The sequence below is a fragment of the Pimephales promelas genome, chromosome 4 (assembly GCF_988280905.1).
Source record: "Pimephales promelas chromosome 4, fPimPro1.hap1.1, whole genome shotgun sequence".
Lineage (NCBI taxonomy): Eukaryota > Metazoa > Chordata > Actinopteri > Cypriniformes > Leuciscidae > Pimephales > Pimephales promelas.
Window position 1 is genome coordinate 43643720 of NC_142772.1, and position 16987 is coordinate 43660706.

The following is a 16987-nucleotide window of genomic DNA, read 5'->3' on the forward strand; positions in this document are numbered from 1 at the left end:
AAGAGCACAGCTTTGATGGATGAGTTGAAATATCCATGTTGAATCATTGCAACACTCTTTGGAATACATGATTCTGAGCAAAATATATGTACATTTGTATTAATAAATATTAACAACATTAGCAATCATAATATTATTGTTAATACATGTAAATTAATATTGTTGCAATATTCAACATCTTGCTAAGCAGATTTCTATATTGTGAATGTGATGGACTCTTTGCCTTAAAGGAACATTCGCTTGGATATTCAACAGGCACACAATCAATTTATAATCAAGAACATGGAGATTTCTCCCTACACAGATCATGGACAAAATTGGTGTTGAAAATTGTATACACACAAATACAAATTTTATATACCTTTTTGCAGGTAGCTCCCTCTTCTTGCTTAGGCACTCTCTGATTGACATAAAACACTCGTGGGATGTTGAGCTTCATGCAGTGCAAGTCACTGCCAATGACCGCCCACAACTTATAAAGACCTGGGTGACTGGTCTCTGCAATCTAGAGGTGGATAAAGATACACACCATGCGTTGGGACAAAAAGAACAAACCAGTAGTCATGTTTAATAGTTTAGATACAATGGATACTTGTATTCAGCAAGGGCATATTAAGTCGATAAAAAGTGACAGTATGAAGACATTTATAATATTATACAAGATTTCAGCAAAATCAGCATATTAGAATGATTTCTGAAGGATCATGTGACACTGAAGACAGGAGTAATCTATGTAAATCTGTGTAAATAAAATGTGTAAATTCAGCTTAGCTCCACAGGAATAAACTACATTCTAAAATATATATATTAAAATAGGAAACGGTTATTTAAAATTGTAATACGTCGCAGTAGTATTACCATTTTCACTGTATTTTGATCAAATAAATGCAGCCTTGGTGAACATAAGAGACTTCTTTCAAAAATAAAGTGCATTTATAAGTCACCTGAATCCGCTGTTCATCCAACCGAACCTATGATTTTCACTGATTTAGATGTCCGGACCCGATCGGCACATTACAAATATTATAATTCTCAGTGTTAAATGTGATGATATGGTAACATATTACAGGCTGCTTTCAAATAAATATTTATTTAAAGTAAAAGTGTTTCTTTGGCAAAATTACATTTCTTTAATAGCCAAAACAAAGGCTTCAAACTTAAATAATCACAGTTTCTATCACTGCAACTTCCCGAACATCACACACACAAGAAATTAAATTCGTTCAGCCCAGGCAAAGTCTGGATATAGGCTTTATTAGTTTATTGTCATATAAATACACAGCCATTTCATATCACACACCCAACACTTTATTCGTCCTGATTAACTACTAAAACTATCCCCATTCCCCACACAGTACTTTTCTTTGCTTTACTTTGTTTTGTTTTTAATTTTTAAATTCCTCTTGGATCTGTTTTGCCCACATTGCTGCTTAAACAAGTGGACCCCGCAACTGCGTAGCTTAATGAGATTCTGCAAATGAGTGTGACAAATTAAGCTTTAAATTCAATGATATTTCCATAGTTATGTTGGAAAACACTCTTAGCAGAATAATTTCTGTAAAATTTGTGTAAATAGGTAAAGCTGTTAAGTTATTAAGCAATATCTCATGTAGGTTTCTTCCATTGTGTTTTATATAATGACAACTAGGAGGTGCTTTTCAGTTTATTAAAATCAACACATTTATCTCATCCATCCACGACCCACCCATGAAAAAGTGTAACGTTATTTTTTTGTACTTTTTTACTACGTAGCCAAACTCAGGCCCACCAGTCCTGCGGATTATCTGCTGTGTCCAAGGATATAACCACAATCCGCACATCACTAATGTACATGGAAAATGTATCGCCAGTGTGACGTACCTGTACAATTTGCCAGGGCATGTCTAGAATACTGCGGGCGGTTCTCCGCAGGAAGCTGCCAAGACCTGTTGTCGGTCCATCACGGATTACACCACCCCCTGTCGGCTGAGCTTCTCCATCAATCAAACGTCGCCGTTTCCTTCGTTCCTTCCTCTGGCGAATCTGCAGCTCCCATTTTTTCTTGTGGTAGCGCAACCAGACAAGAATTTCCTCCTATAGACACACACAAATACAGAACAATTTGCTGTGAAGCCTTCCTTTTATTTCATATGTTGATAGATTTATTAAATCATAAATCTGATCATATGTAACATGAGATAACAAATGCTCCATTTCAGCTGCAGGTGTCATCAATATACAGAGCACAGACGTTTATTAAAGTGCCCATATGATGGCATTTTAAAAGGTTCCAACAAAAAGTTACATGCATCCAAGGTCAAAACCCTCTTTAATATTCTTAGAATATATCACCTCTTTTCTTAAGTGTCTGAAACAAGCAAGGATTCGGTTTCCCTAAACCCCGCCTTTCAGAGAGCCTACTCTGCACTGATTGTTCAGATGGCCCAGTCTCTTGTGATTGGTCTACTGGTTGCGTGTCAAATACCAAACGCTTTTTTTTCAAAAAAAAAAAAAAAAAAAAATGGCGTTGGTTTAACCGTATCAATTCTAGCAAGAGTCGTCATCTTTTGGAAGCGCATGTGAAGTGGATTTGCTTTCACAGCGCAACATAATCTCAACAAGACAACACAAACCAAACTCTTCTAGGCCTCAGCTCTAATTAAAGTATTTGAGGTCAATGAAAACCAGAGGTTAGCATTATGGAAACCTACAGGACATAAATATGGCTGGAATTACTGGCTGCTCGTTAATTTCAATTTATCGTGATCTTTGAAACATTTACATTCACAAACAGATATATAACACACTACATACATCAAGGTGATATCTGAAATTCATAATAGGGGAACTTAAAATGTTATTGCATTGTTATACTGTCTGTATTACCCGGGTGGCACCCATGTCTGGCGGTGGCCCCAGTATTTCTCGCCAAGACTGTGTGAGTTCTTGCTCTTGAGACTCGGCCTGGCTGTTCTCTCCCTGAGATATCCTCTTTCTTTTTGTGCTGATTAGTATGGCAGGTTGCAACGGGCGCGGAGGAGCTCCGAAATCCTCCATATCAGGAGTCTCACCTGATGCTAGAGTTTTTTGGGCCACCTGAGAAAGACAGAAGAAGGTGTGCGTACAGAAGGAGACACGTAGACAGCAAGTTGTGTGAACGGTGTGTGACCGGTAGACCTACCTGTCTCTTTCCCTCACTGGTAAAGAGCTCACTAATCTTCTTTTGCTTGTAGATGTCATTCTTTTCCAGAAGCTTCTTATGCAGCCAGTCTGGATGTCGTACCCTGGGTACTGGGTTTTTCACCTGAACAAAAATAGTAACTGTTAAGATATATGGAACTAAACAGAAGAGAATATAAATGCACACATATAGCGACCAACAAATATTTGATGTTTGTCAATAATTATAATTATATGGGTCTAAATGATGTGCATAGTAATTTACCTGTTGTAGAGCTGCAGGAATAGTGATGATCTTCTGTATAGCACTGCCCAACCGCTCAATGTAGTAACTCCAGTCCAGAATCTTATATGGGAAAGACATACAACACGACATACAAAAAAAAAAAGAGTACAACACTCCTGAAATTTCAACAATTTTGAAATTGTGATATTATAGCCAAAGTCAATGAATCAAATTCACTCACTGATCTAATGTCAAGGTCATGGAGGCTAGGCATCTTCAGCCATTTACGTAGGAAATGCTTTTTAACACTCTCTTCAGCCTGAAAAATGGCCAGAGGGATTGCCCTGTGTGTGAATGAATAAATTGTTTATATTTATTACAATTTAAAATAACTTTTATTTCAATACATTTTGAAATGTAATTTATTTCTGTGATGGCAGAGCTGAATTTTCAGCATCATTACTCCAGTCTTCAGTGAAGAAGACTCAAGAATCAATGTTGAAAAAAGTTTTGCTGCTTAATAATTTGTAGAAACCGTTTTTTTTCCAGACTTCTTTGATAAATAGATAAAATAACAGCATGTATTTGAAATAGAAATATTTTGTAACAATGTAAAAGTCTTTACTGTCACTATAAATCTTAACTATTTCTTATAAAGAAACACTATTTTTGCTCTGTTTAAGCGGGAAACGAAAATAATTATTTTAACGTCTCACCTCTCAGTGACGGGCGAGCCCTCCGGTTTGCGAGAGATGACATAGCGACAGCTGAGGCCAGCGTCCTTCACCATTTGATCGCCAAGGAACTCAGCAAGACGTTTGGCCGTGCTGATGGAGGTGGATTTCTGTTCTCCATAATCTTCCAGTTTACGGGACATTGAGCGGTTTTCTGAAATCAGCTCAAATAACTCTGCATCTGGCATGTTAGAGGCCTTGAACACAAAAGACAAGAACAACACTCTCATCGAGTGCCACTCCCATGTGGCTTTGCCTTGTTAAAATAAAAAAAACCAGAGTAAATATTGTAATAAAATACAATGCAAGCAATTATTCCCATTATATGGAAGATTGTGTGACATTTGTCAATACCTTGCTGTAGAGCACATCAAGCCAGTAGTCAGCCACTTTAGCCACAGAGGCATAAACCTCATCTAGAGTCGTGCCTTTCAGGAAGGCCTCAAACACAGATGACTGGAAGATCTTAATGAGTTGAAGTTCTCCTCTCCTCTTCACCTCAAAGCCCTTTAGCTCAGCCAGAGACCCATCCTCGTTAAACACGGCATACCTGAAGATATAGAAGATACTTAGAAACAAAGTATCTCTACAGGTTACAACTTATACAACTTAATAATTCTTTTTCTTATAGTTGAAGCTTTTATCCAAAGCAACTTAAAGTAGTTTGGATCTACTAGTGACTTCAGGTACTGGTCCAAATTTAAACCAACAAAGTATAACCACAATGTAAACCAGAGATTAATTGTGCAGTATTGACTAGGGGTGTAACGGTACATGTATTCGTATTGAACCGTTTCGGTTCGAGGCTTCCGGTGCGGTACGCATACAAACCGAACGATTGCTTGGACCATTTTTCTTGCCGGCAAAATTCGTGCTTGCCATTTGGATGTTGCGCAACGTTGTGTTGGCCGCGTGGCCAACACAACGTTGCGCAACATCCAAATGGCAAGGGTAATGAAAGCAGAACGAAACTGCGCTCCTCGTTATGTGCTTCACGGATCGTTTATCAGTTCGGACCAGCAACATCTGTGCAGCGCGAGCCAATCTCGATCAAGCAACACTGTTACCACACCGCGCTAAGAGATCCGGTAAAGAAAACATTTGAATTCGCCACTGAGGTAATAACATCGCTGCGAGATCTAGTGAGATGCATTCACATTTCTCCGTTATTAACCGTAGATCTCTATTAGATCAAACAGCGCTGTCATGGAAACCAGGAGAAACATTGTGCCGTGAATGAACTAGTACTTTACGTCCACAGACCAGCAACATTCACCATGGATTTAATATAGTAACACTAACTGGAACCAGTTTGGCTGGAATGGTGAAATGCTTTCAAGTACTTCACACATCTTTTTCCAGCACTTCAAAATTCAAATATTATATAAATAAATATATATTTAAATGTTATTTTTAATGTGATGACCAAAACATTATTTGTTCACCCTTCAAAGATGACCCCTATTTATAAACCTGAAAGTTTCAAGATCTAGGAAAACTCACACTTATTGAAAAATATTTTTTCTTTAAACAAATAGGAAATTTCTCTGGCATTTCTTTCTTTTTGCTGTATCGAAAACGTACCGAACCGTGACTTTAAAACCGAGGTACGTACCGAACCGTGATTTTTGTGTAGCGTTACACCCCTAGTATTGACGGATTTTTTGATTATAACAGGAGCAGTTTTGGGTAAGTTACTCTAAAAAAAGTAATTAATTACTAGTTACTAATTACCTCTTCAACAGTGTAATTAGATTACTGTACTAATTACTCTCTTTAAAAAGTATTTAATCACTTTTAATTACTAATTACTTTCAAAATCCCATATCAATCTCAACCAGCTGAATGATACAAGGATAGACATGAATCTGTTTTAACTCTTTCAAATAAATGCTATACAATTGCATGAATTATCCCACAGACCAAGGTGGAGAAGGTTACATTATAAAAACATACTTTTTAACATCAGACAATACATTTTGATATTAAACCCACTATTGTTTTTTCTGATCTCATGACATTTCACACTTTTTTCATACATATTTTACAATAATTCGAGTGCGGTCGTACAATTTAGACACCTCATAAAATGCATACAAATCGCTGTGAGATCGGATTAGAAGTAACTGTAATTAAATTACAGATAAATGAAGAGTAATCCCTTACTTTACATTTTCAATGGAAAAGTAATTAAATTACAGTAACTAATTACTTAGTAATTAGTTACACCCAACACTGAACAGGAGTTTTTACTCAGTGAGCCTGCTCTGTTTTTGAAAGCTACATGCATTATTGGATTATTAATAGTATTAATAATGGTTACAATTTTATTGTAAGTAATGTTACACCTACATATCAACTAACTTTCTGAGTATTAGTAGACTGTTGGCATTAATCAGTAGAATGTCTGTTGGGGAACCATAAAATAAAGTGCTTGCAGATATTAAAGGTCTTCCTGTACTCTGTTCACTGTACTAAAGCATAAAAATACCACAATATGTTTGCATATATTGAGGAAACATGCTAAGTTCACATACTCGTTTCTCTGAAAAGCACTTTATTTTACTTTGAAATGTGCGTTTCCAGGCTGGAGTGTTATTGTTTTGGTCTGTGATACTGCACGTTGCCAATTTTCAAACTGGCATCCCATGTGAGCACCATCCAGTCTGAGCAGCAGGTGGCGGGAGAAACGACGATCTCTGATATTTTGAATTCGACTGCAGTACCCCAGACGTAGTTCTCTCACCTCTTCTTTAGCTTCTTTCCTTCTTCTTTGGAGGCGGGCAGGATCATAGCCAAGTACGGCCCATCCACTTCAAAGAAGATGCTGTTCTCAGCTCTGGTCTCATATGTTAGAGATGCAGGGTCCACCAGCTCTTGATACTGATGATTTGTGAAACCCTCCTACACATACAAATGACAGGATCCATTATAATGTTATTCCATTTTAACCATCTTTTTGAAGGTATCTTCCTTATTAATATATAATTGGCTTTATGCACAGCTGCACTACTTCCTGAACTTCAGACAGCTCCTTTCTGCCATTTTTGGACAAACTGATTAATCCAGGTGTGTCTGATTATTGTTGCTTGTGACTACTGAGGTCAGGCACACCTGGATTAATCAGTTTGTCCAATAATGGAAGACAGGAAACAAAGGAGCTGGCTGAAGTTCAGGAAATAGTGCAGCTGTGCATAAAGCCTATTAACTTGCTTATAATGTGGTTTACTGCTCAAAAGAGAAGCTAGATAAATTACCTTGACCATGATATTGAGCATGGCTCCTGGATAACTGATGGTCACCTTTGGCTTCTTCTCATTGGTGGATTTTATGACAAAGTTCTCAGGAAAGGTGTTGGGAAGAACACACCAGATACCATCAGTGTCCAACTCCAGAGGCCTCCTAAAGAGGAAGATGATACATTAATCAACCAATTACAATAAACTGGTGATTAAATAACCACAACTCTGACAGTGTTTATGGGTTTGGTGTTAGAGTCTGACCCGATCTGCTCAATGAGCTCTCTAGCCTGGGTGATGATGTTGGCACCAGTAAAACACACAATCCCAGCCATCTCCATCGAGTACCATCGTGCTCTGAGAAACATAATGAGAGCCATCATGTAAAACAGGATAAAACAAAAAATATTATCAGTAACTACAGAAGACAAGAAACTCCTTGGGTATATCTGCTCTAGCACTGGGCAATATAAATGCATTGAAAAGTGATGGCTCTGATCGTTCAATACCCTTTTCTCATGACGTATCCGTAGAAGGAGTTGAGGATGCACTTGTGCGCCAGTTGCAGAGACTCATAGAGAATCTCCATGTTCTTGCAGCGCTTCACCTCTGCTGCGTCCCCTTTATCCTGCGCTGAAGACAGCTTCTTCTTCCACACCTGGACAGATTACAGAACAAAAATAGAAAAAAGACAAAAAGAGTCAATCCTTCCTGCATAGGTGAGCTGAGCAGACTAAAATATCACATTAAAACACTGAAATAAAGGAGTTTGATGTACTACGTAGACAGACTTAGGCTCAACTTTATTGTCCTGCTCAGGGAAACTAAGATTGGTGCCAAAAACTAAACAAATCCATATGGTACATTTTAAAATAACATGAACTACAAAAATGTACAGGTTGCATACAAAGAAACACCAAACTGTAATATTCATAAAAAAATAAACAATTCAACACCATTTAAGGCCTGAATCCATTACCTTGTGGAGTCCTTTGAACTCATATCGACGGTCTCTGAAGGCTCGAACCGTGTCAACATAAAAGGAGTTCTCTCTCTGGCAAATGGTAGTGACTCTATCCTCAAGTCTGGTCAGGTGAACCTTCTTATAGGCTTTTCTACAGTAGTCTAAGAAAACAAATACAAATGTAGTGACGTACAAGTGCTTTTCTTGGTCTGACAATAGTCAGACAAAACCTAGATCCTTGCAAATGGGAATGAGAATCAAGAATATACTGACCTCCCAAGCGCTTCTTCTCATGACGAGCCTGTTCTTCTCTATTGAGCACATGGAAAGCACGAGGTGGGCCGTTTGGAAAGAGAGGGGGAAACTTCTCTGACTCCAATTGTTGCTGGATGCGGTGAAACTCACTCCTACTGGCCGGCACTATGAGGAAATAAAAAACAGCCTGAACCTCGCTCATAACAAAACTGTATTAACGTTTTATAATAGCTAAGAATTCTCAATTATGAAGTATATTAATGTTATAATTTTTGTTTATGTTATTACTAACCAATGTAAATATTACTGGTTATGAGTAGTTTTGTCCTCACTTTATAAAGTATGTGACTATGGTCATTTTTTGATAGAAATCTCTCAGATTTTTCAGGATTCTTTGATGGAATAGAAAGTTCAAAAGAACAATTTATTTGAAATGGAAATATTTTGAAACACTTTAAATTCCTGTCACTTTTGACCAGTTTAATGTGTCCTTGCCAAATAGAAGTATTACTTTTAAGAGTCAAGATGAAAACATTTGTGGCATTAAACGTCTCCTCAAAGATGTAAGAAGTTCAAATCACTCACTGATCTCTCCTCGCCACTGCCATGACATCTTGCGCTGACAGTTTGCACCAGGTTTATTAAAATCACAGGCGGCACAGGTCGCCTCGTCCACCATGGCAGAGGGCTAGGAGCAAAAAAATAGATGGAGAGAAAGAGATGATTTGAGTCACTTTATTCATATACAGCTGAAGGGAACAAACTAAAAGTTGACTTAAAATATCATTATACTAGGGCTGTAATCTCCCAGTCGACTTATTGGTCGATACGTTCTGGCTCGACCAAAATTCTGATTGGTCGATTTTTTGCCGTGTTAATTTCATCAGGTGGAAAGCACTAATTGCTAATGGGGGTGTTTTCAGAGCACCCCTGTTTCACAGGTAACATTGTGTCTTCAGAACACCCCCCTTGTTTTCACTTTTTTTGGATTAACCCAACCCCTTTGGCAAAATCGAATGCGCAATTGCGCTGTGCCCACTGTTTGTATTTGTTTTGAGCTTATGCTTTATTTGTCAGTTATGCACTCATTTTTATCTGGTTTGTTTAATAAATATATATTTTTTTTAATTAAAGAGGACGTGCCTTTTGTGTTTAAGAGTAAAAGCTTTAAGCTAATAGTTGTTAACTATTCGTGCCTCAGCCACAAAGCTGAGCTCCTATGTTCAGCCTCGCTCTATGCGAGGGCATGCACAGAAAGGCTGAAATTATAGTGTCTGTCAGTTATTATATTTATATTAATCATTACAATGAAATTAAGAACTTAAGCACCAGTATAAGTGGAGAACTCTATTATACCTGTAGTCTGTTGGTGAGGATGATGTTGGGGTACATAGCCCCCACATCCAGATGGTAAATAAGAGGACACTCAATTCTATTGGGCACTTCCTTCAGAGAGATCAGCTTCCTTTTGATCTCATCACACACCTGAAACAGGTAAGATTATTATGACAACTGGTATTTAATGTGATGCAAGTAAGGATGAAAAACATCATTCATAAAATAAATAGTTTGACCATCAAAAAACATAGCTGAATATCGACTCTGACTGACCTCATTAAAGTTGGTGACCTGCTCAAGGGGAATATTCTCCTCTTCCTCAATTGCATGACGAAGAGTACGCTCTACCCTCTGAATCAAAAAGTCAAATGCTGCTGGATTCTGTCAGAACATAAATTATAAATAATTATGTAGATACGATACAAATAAAACAACTCAAAAACAATGTGCTTTGATTAAAGATGGAGTCCCGGTTACCATTTTAAAGCGACAGGGGATATCACTACGAAACACACCAGACTCCAGAGCCTCGACGTGGCCGCCCACATAAGTCTCGGAGTCGAGTACATGACCATCATCTGTGAGTTTATTAAAGACCTGCTCCTGCTTGTTTGGGAAGACAATGTTGGCATGGAAGGCCTGAACCATCAGCAAGGCTTCACACAGGGTACCGGAGCCTTTCCGCAAAACCTGTTTACACATTTGTGTGTCCAGATAAATATAACACAAAACCATGATGTTAAAAACTATTACTGTATATTTACAGCTTTCTAATCAAAATGTAGTAACAATAAAACCAAGAATTCGTAAACACAGACCTCATCGGGTTCCATGGGAATAATGGTGCAGAGGGCAAAAATGAAGGGATGAACATATTTCATGTAAAGGTAGTATGTGGCCACAGCGTCAGACACTGAATAGGTGGCCAGAGTCTGAAAAACAATAATACAGCTCATTATGCAAAAACAAGAACTTTTAAACACAAATTCATTAAATCCAAAAATATAAATATTAGATCAAAAGAATATATATATATATATATTAGGGCTGTCAAACGATTAATTGCAATTAATTGCATCCAAAATAAAAGTTTGTGTTTACATAATACAGTATATGTGGGTGTACTGTGTATAATTATTTTATATATATATATATATATATATATATATACTGTATATATATATATACACATATATATAAATATAAATACACACACTTGTATATATTTAAGAAACATTTTCATGTATATTCTGTATATAGATTTATATATAATTTATATTATATGTAAATAATATTTTTTTCATAAATATACATTCTGGTGTGTGTATTTATATATATACAAAATAATTATTATACACAGTGCACCCACATATAGTATGTAAACACAAACTTTTTTTTTGATGCAATTAATTGTTTGACAGCCCTAATATACTGTATATAGAAAAAAAGTATATTTAAAAATAATAATAATAATAAAGAAAGTAAATGATTCACAAAGTAACAAAATCATAGTCACTCAAAGCCAATTTGATGGCTAATATGCATCTAGACCAAGCAGGATTTTGGACCAATGAGTATTTTATTGTTGGCCACACAACACAATGAAAATCCAACTGACCAGCTAAACGTCTTGTTAGTTGTGGTTGGTTAAGACAAAAACTCAGATTAACATAGTATGGACTATGTATGGTGTTACAATAAAATCTTTGTTAAAAATGAATTAATATTTTGCCTGACATAAAAATTCATAAACCTCAAAAATATAGTGTGTTGACTCAATGTTTATTGTGTAGTAAGTAAACGGACATCCATGTAAATGATCGACAAGTGTGAAAGTTGAGGAGTAGAGGAAGGGCACCTGTGGTTCTTCAGTAGCCATACGGCACATCTCCTCTGGGTCCAGCTCTACAGGGTCATAACTTAACTTAGCTTTTGCTGCAGCCTTGAGGTTATGACTTCCTACAGGCAGGTAACTGTCTCTCTTTACCCACCTGAATGAAGAAAGAGGGTGAGACAGGGTGTATTTCCTAATATAAAGTCATACACAAGCCATCCATTAGAAAAAATATTTAAGCCACTCTTACCTGAGGCAGTCCATGTGAATAGCTTGGCTGGCTTTATATTCTCCCTGATTGTCCTTCTGGAAGCCGATCTCCTGATGCATATTCAGGCCATGTTGGGCCGCCCTAGTCTCAACAAATGGCCTGAGGACATATAAACAGAAATTCACTATCATCACATGCTACTTGCCAAAACCATATGTAAATGCAAAATAAAAACATGAAACAGTCTTTTTATGTGATATAATATCAGATAGTCAAACAGTAATATGGACTGCATTTATATAGCTATGATGGTGGCCATCATAGACCTAATGGCCACCAAATCGCTTTACATATTGCCTCACATTCACCCATTCATACACACATTCATACACCGACGGCGGTGTCAGCCATACAAGGCGCCATCCAGCTCGTCGGGAGCAGTTGGGGTTAGGTGTCTTGCTCATGGACACCTCGACACTTGGTCAGGTTGAACCGAGGATTGAACCACCAACCTTTCGGTTTGTAGCCAATCCACATGAACCACTGAGCCACTGCCGCCCCGTATAATAGCACTTTTACTAACACTTTTAATAGTCTAAAATCATGTCCTACCAGTCAAAGAAATCTCCGTTGTAAGTGACAAAAATGTTCGGCTTGGTCTCATGGACGTGTTCAAACCATCTCTGAATGAGAGAGGCCTGCAAGCAGACAGAAAAGGTCAGAAATAGGGAAGGCAAATATTTACCAAACTACAGAAAAGTAGTTTGACGGATTAATTTTCTCACGCCTTGTTTTATCAATTGTTGTTTTATCAATTGTTCAATTGCAGCACTCAGTACCAGTCTAGAAAACAAATTAAACATTGCACGTTATATACTGTTCAGCCTTACCTCATCAGGTTCATTAAATACAGTGAAAGGGCCCTCGTATTCAGGTTTAGGTGTGAACTCAAAGTCTTCAATGTCCTCAGAGACAATTTCTCTGTTTGTGATCAGGAAGCCCTGGGAAAATAGAACATACATTATAAACTATATCAAATATTAAACATATCAAAGAGGCAGATCAAATTTAAATACAGCATGACTAAAACGGACAATATGTACTGTATGTTATGAATGACTGATCTATCGTAAGAGCGCAAAATGCATTACCTGTCCATCTATCATGTATGATATCATCATGATCTGGTCTGTTTCAGCATCAGGAAACTTCAGAGGGAGTTTAGTGGTCTCAATATCAAATGCCAACACTACAGGGTCCTTAAAAGGACAGGAAAATAATGCAATGAATAAGTGATTCATAATAATTAAGAATGATCCTCAGTAAATAAAATGGAATGACATTATTAACAATCATTGCCAGAGACTAAGCAAAGATCTCAAGTATTTGAACTCTTTAAGACATGCAAAAGCATTTAAGATTCTTACAGGTCTTTCCACAAGATCATCCCTGCGCACAATCTCAGGAGGATAGGCACTTCCTCTGTACCGCACATTATACCAGTGAGCCTGTCAGAAAACAGAGCTGTCAGTTAAGAAGGTCTCGTTTAAAAACGAAACATTCTGTGTAATCAGTCATGTAGCCTGTATGGGATGTTCCTTTACCACATGAATCTTCAGGTCAATAGAAACACGGACGTGATAGGGCACGTCATATTCTCGCATGTCCAAAATGTTGTCAAGCTGCTCAGTCATCTTCTTCGATGAGCCATCCTTATCCTCCGTCACTACACTCCCACCAACCAAAGCACTGGAACATGCAAAAGAAGCATTTACATATACGTCTGGATAACAATAGAGAACAATGTCAAGTGCATCGTGGAAAGTCTTACAAATTTTTTAAATCTCTTATAGGATTTTTTCCTTTTACATTGCAGCAACAAAGGTTTCAAAATAAGCAGGGCATCTAAATTAACAGTGTGCTTTCTTGACAGTGCCAAATGTGAATACCTGGATAACATGCTAGTGTAGGCGTCATTGGACTTCTCTCTCTCTCTGTTCTTGCGGACAGCAGGCGAGATCTCCCTTTTCACTTTAACAAGGTCATCCACAGTGTTAAAATAGAGTTTGATGTAGCTCCTCTTCAGGCCCACCAGGTGATTAGGCTTTTAAAGACACATAACAATCAAATGATGTACAAAAATAACCCAAAGCCACTGCTCAAACCGAGCGAGTACTGAAGTGAACAGAGTGCTTTTTGCCACCTAATTGGGATTGAATGGTTAAATATGGTTAAGTGACCATGTATTTGCAAGTAAACAGTCATTCGTGTCTTTAGTGAACGTTAACAGTTGAGAGAGAAATCCCAAGAGTAGGCTATTTTGGATCTGTGTAGTCGGTCTTAAAGTGACAGCATCCGAATTTACCTGCTGTCAATATTAATGCTAATCAAACAACAAAGCTCTTGCTTGAATCACTTTTGTAATTGTAATAAGAATAAATGTTTATTTTTTTCTGGTAGGTCCATTTCATTTGTAGTTTAGTTGTTGCTTTTTCTTTATTACAGTTTACTTGTCTGTGTAAGCTCAGGAGTTTTTTTAGGCTAGTATTAGTTTTTTTTAAATGATATTGAAAAAGAATTATGAAATTTCAATGTTATCAAAAATCATAAAAACTTTTTATGATTAGAAATGTCATAACGACTTTATTTAAAGTAAAAAGAACTATATAGTGATATATATATATCATTATTGTGAAATAAAATGACTCATATCTTGATATAAGATTTTGCTCATATCGCCCACCCTTACCCTGACAGTCTTTGTAATGGAGTTAAGTGGTGTGTAAGCTTGCTTTTTGTATAGTTTATATAATGTACAGGACATTGGTCAACTAACTGTTGTTTTAACTGTGCTTTACAAATAAATTGTCTTGGCTTACCTCACCTATCAGGAACATAAATGATGAAAACAAATGAGTAGAATTAATGCATGAAAGAAGAACTTAACTTACCAGATCCAAATCTTCCTTTGGGACAACTTCAAGCTTCGCCACTTTCCCTTGGAACTTCTTTGACAGGAAGGAGATAACCTCTCTTTCACAGTTCTTTAACAGATACAAAAAGACATACAGTATCATTCAATCAATCCAAACCAAAATGTTTTCATTCAGTAAAAAAAGCTTAAAGTCACCTTTTTAGTGGCTATGTAGAAATACGGCTTAAAAGGAAGAGCAACCTATGGGGACACACACACAAAAAGGGAAAGTTACAACATCAGGACCTCTGCCAAAATAACATTCTTTTCCTGCTCTATGATTATTTCATAAAGGATAAAATACATGTTTTAAAAAGTGGAGAAACCTTCAATATTACATTTGAAAGAAAGAAATATATATATTTTCAAACTGCTGTAATATCGCACTTTGAATCTGTTTCCATCTTCCTGTATGAAGTAATAGTCCACACAACTGATCATCCGCTTGTCATCATCCAGAATCTCAGTCTGAGAAAAAATACATAGCGTAACGTTCAAAATCTTCACAATATTGGCAAAATTATCAGTAAAAAGCCAGAAAGCACATCATCTAATTACAGTGTTTGAATGTCTGACATTCTTACCGGGTGCATGTTGATCAGCCATCCCGTTTTCTCACCAGGCTCCTTCATCCGCTCGAAGCCAAAACGCTCGTCCATCCCATCAGTGAACTGACTGCGCTCCAGCCGCTTGACAGCGGACATAGCAGATGCATCATCCCTAAAAACCAACATCATGAAATATACTGCAACAAAACATGTCATCCACATTCAACAGATGTTTTGACAACTGCAAAAACTGTCAGAGCATGCAATGAGAGAAAGATTTGGAGTAGAGATTGTGTTCTGAAATTAATAGTCTATGCTGGCAAACTGAAAAGTCAGAGGATTTGGTTTCAATCTAGACAATTGTCAATTCTACCAAAGTTGTCGTCTTGACATTTCAACCACTGATAGCAGTGTCAGGCTATATTTGAGGAAAATTATTTTCATAATTTAAGATGGATATTCATCTAAGATTCAGTTTTTATGACTTCATATTAATGAGACATTTAATGGAATATTTGTAATAAAAATAATTTGTTGTACATGGTGTATTTTATCGCTAAGTAAAATTATTAAAAACTTTTTTGCTAAATATAATGAAGTAGAAAAAAATAGTTTAGATGAACAATTTAGAAAAAAAGTTACAAACTGAATTGAAAATAAATACATTTCTAATATTTAGAAACATAAAAAACGTAATAAAAATGACAAATACACAACACAATTACTACAAGTTAAAAAATTGAATATACAAATAATATACTGTAATATAATACTGATATACAAATAAAACTGATTTAAGATATAAATAAAACTATAAAAGTGTCTAAAATATGATATATATAATGTAATACTACCGGGACACTTTCAGTGAAATGCAAAAAAAGCTGTTAAAATGTGTCTATTTTTCTAGCTACAATATACACATTTATAAAGATTTTAAACTAAATATTTATGTTAAAGAAAAAGGATATTTGTCAACTACCCAAACACTGTCTGCTTTACCAAACGGTACCACAGATACTTTATAACTGGTAAGTTATTAAATGGTAAATAACTATTGAAATATCTGTCGTGTCAACATTATACATGATTGCTCTTACTGCTGGTTGTCCTGATCCCCGCCTCGGTCTGATTTATATCGCCCACTGTTTTGTAAAACCATAACGTTAGCTGACAAGAGTCTGCAAGACTCAAATCAGTCAGCAAATACAGCAGAAGTTACTTCAAAGCGTCACTCCACACAATTGGAGCAACTTTCAGCGCGATGGACCTAATTTTAGACCTTCTGTTCGCATGAATTTCACTAATGTGCTGCGAACAACGATACACAAAAGTATATATCCTTATAAATGTACATACAATTGGCGTTACCACCGGTCAACACAGAATATTACTGTAAATATATATTTTCCGTTGTTCATACTGTTCCGACGTAGAAATTTGGCGCGTTTTGAGTTGTTGCCGCGAGCTCCAGTCACCTTCCTGTTTTGATCCCGCCCCTCATG

The 16987-nt window shown here is 36.7% G+C and overlaps 1 protein-coding gene across 2 annotated transcripts in view; it reads right to left on the reverse strand.

Annotated features, from left to right (window-relative positions):
* The window catches only part of pole (polymerase (DNA directed), epsilon), a 36847-nt gene extending 19890 nt beyond the window's left edge, over positions 1-16957 (reverse strand). For both annotated transcript variants that reach the window (XM_039659438.2, XM_039659437.2), the window contains exons 1-32: positions 16583-16957; positions 15519-15654; positions 15322-15402; positions 15091-15135; positions 14912-15004; positions 13910-14064; positions 13565-13709; positions 13388-13468; positions 13112-13219; positions 12851-12961; positions 12573-12658; positions 12000-12119; positions 11774-11906; positions 10734-10847; positions 10393-10605; positions 10189-10296; positions 9934-10062; positions 9163-9265; positions 8596-8742; positions 8338-8483; positions 7868-8016; positions 7623-7715; positions 7377-7521; positions 6866-7023; positions 4474-4669; positions 4102-4316; positions 3627-3729; positions 3425-3505; positions 3161-3283; positions 2866-3075; positions 1861-2073; positions 362-505 (exon numbers count right to left, since the gene is read on the reverse strand). In XM_039659438.2, the coding sequence (XP_039515372.1) occupies positions 362-505; positions 1861-2073; positions 2866-3075; positions 3161-3283; positions 3425-3505; positions 3627-3729; positions 4102-4316; positions 4474-4669; positions 6866-7023; positions 7377-7521; positions 7623-7715; positions 7868-8016; positions 8338-8483; positions 8596-8742; positions 9163-9265; positions 9934-10062; positions 10189-10296; positions 10393-10605; positions 10734-10847; positions 11774-11906; positions 12000-12119; positions 12573-12658; positions 12851-12961; positions 13112-13219; positions 13388-13468; positions 13565-13709; positions 13910-14064; positions 14912-15004; positions 15091-15135; positions 15322-15402; positions 15519-15654; positions 16583-16644 (4146 nt within the window). In that variant the 5' untranslated portion in view covers positions 16645-16957. The remainder of the gene's footprint in view (positions 1-361; positions 506-1860; positions 2074-2865; positions 3076-3160; positions 3284-3424; positions 3506-3626; positions 3730-4101; positions 4317-4473; positions 4670-6865; positions 7024-7376; positions 7522-7622; positions 7716-7867; positions 8017-8337; positions 8484-8595; positions 8743-9162; positions 9266-9933; positions 10063-10188; positions 10297-10392; positions 10606-10733; positions 10848-11773; positions 11907-11999; positions 12120-12572; positions 12659-12850; positions 12962-13111; positions 13220-13387; positions 13469-13564; positions 13710-13909; positions 14065-14911; positions 15005-15090; positions 15136-15321; positions 15403-15518; positions 15655-16582) is intronic.
* Positions 16958-16987: the final 30 nt, after the last annotated feature.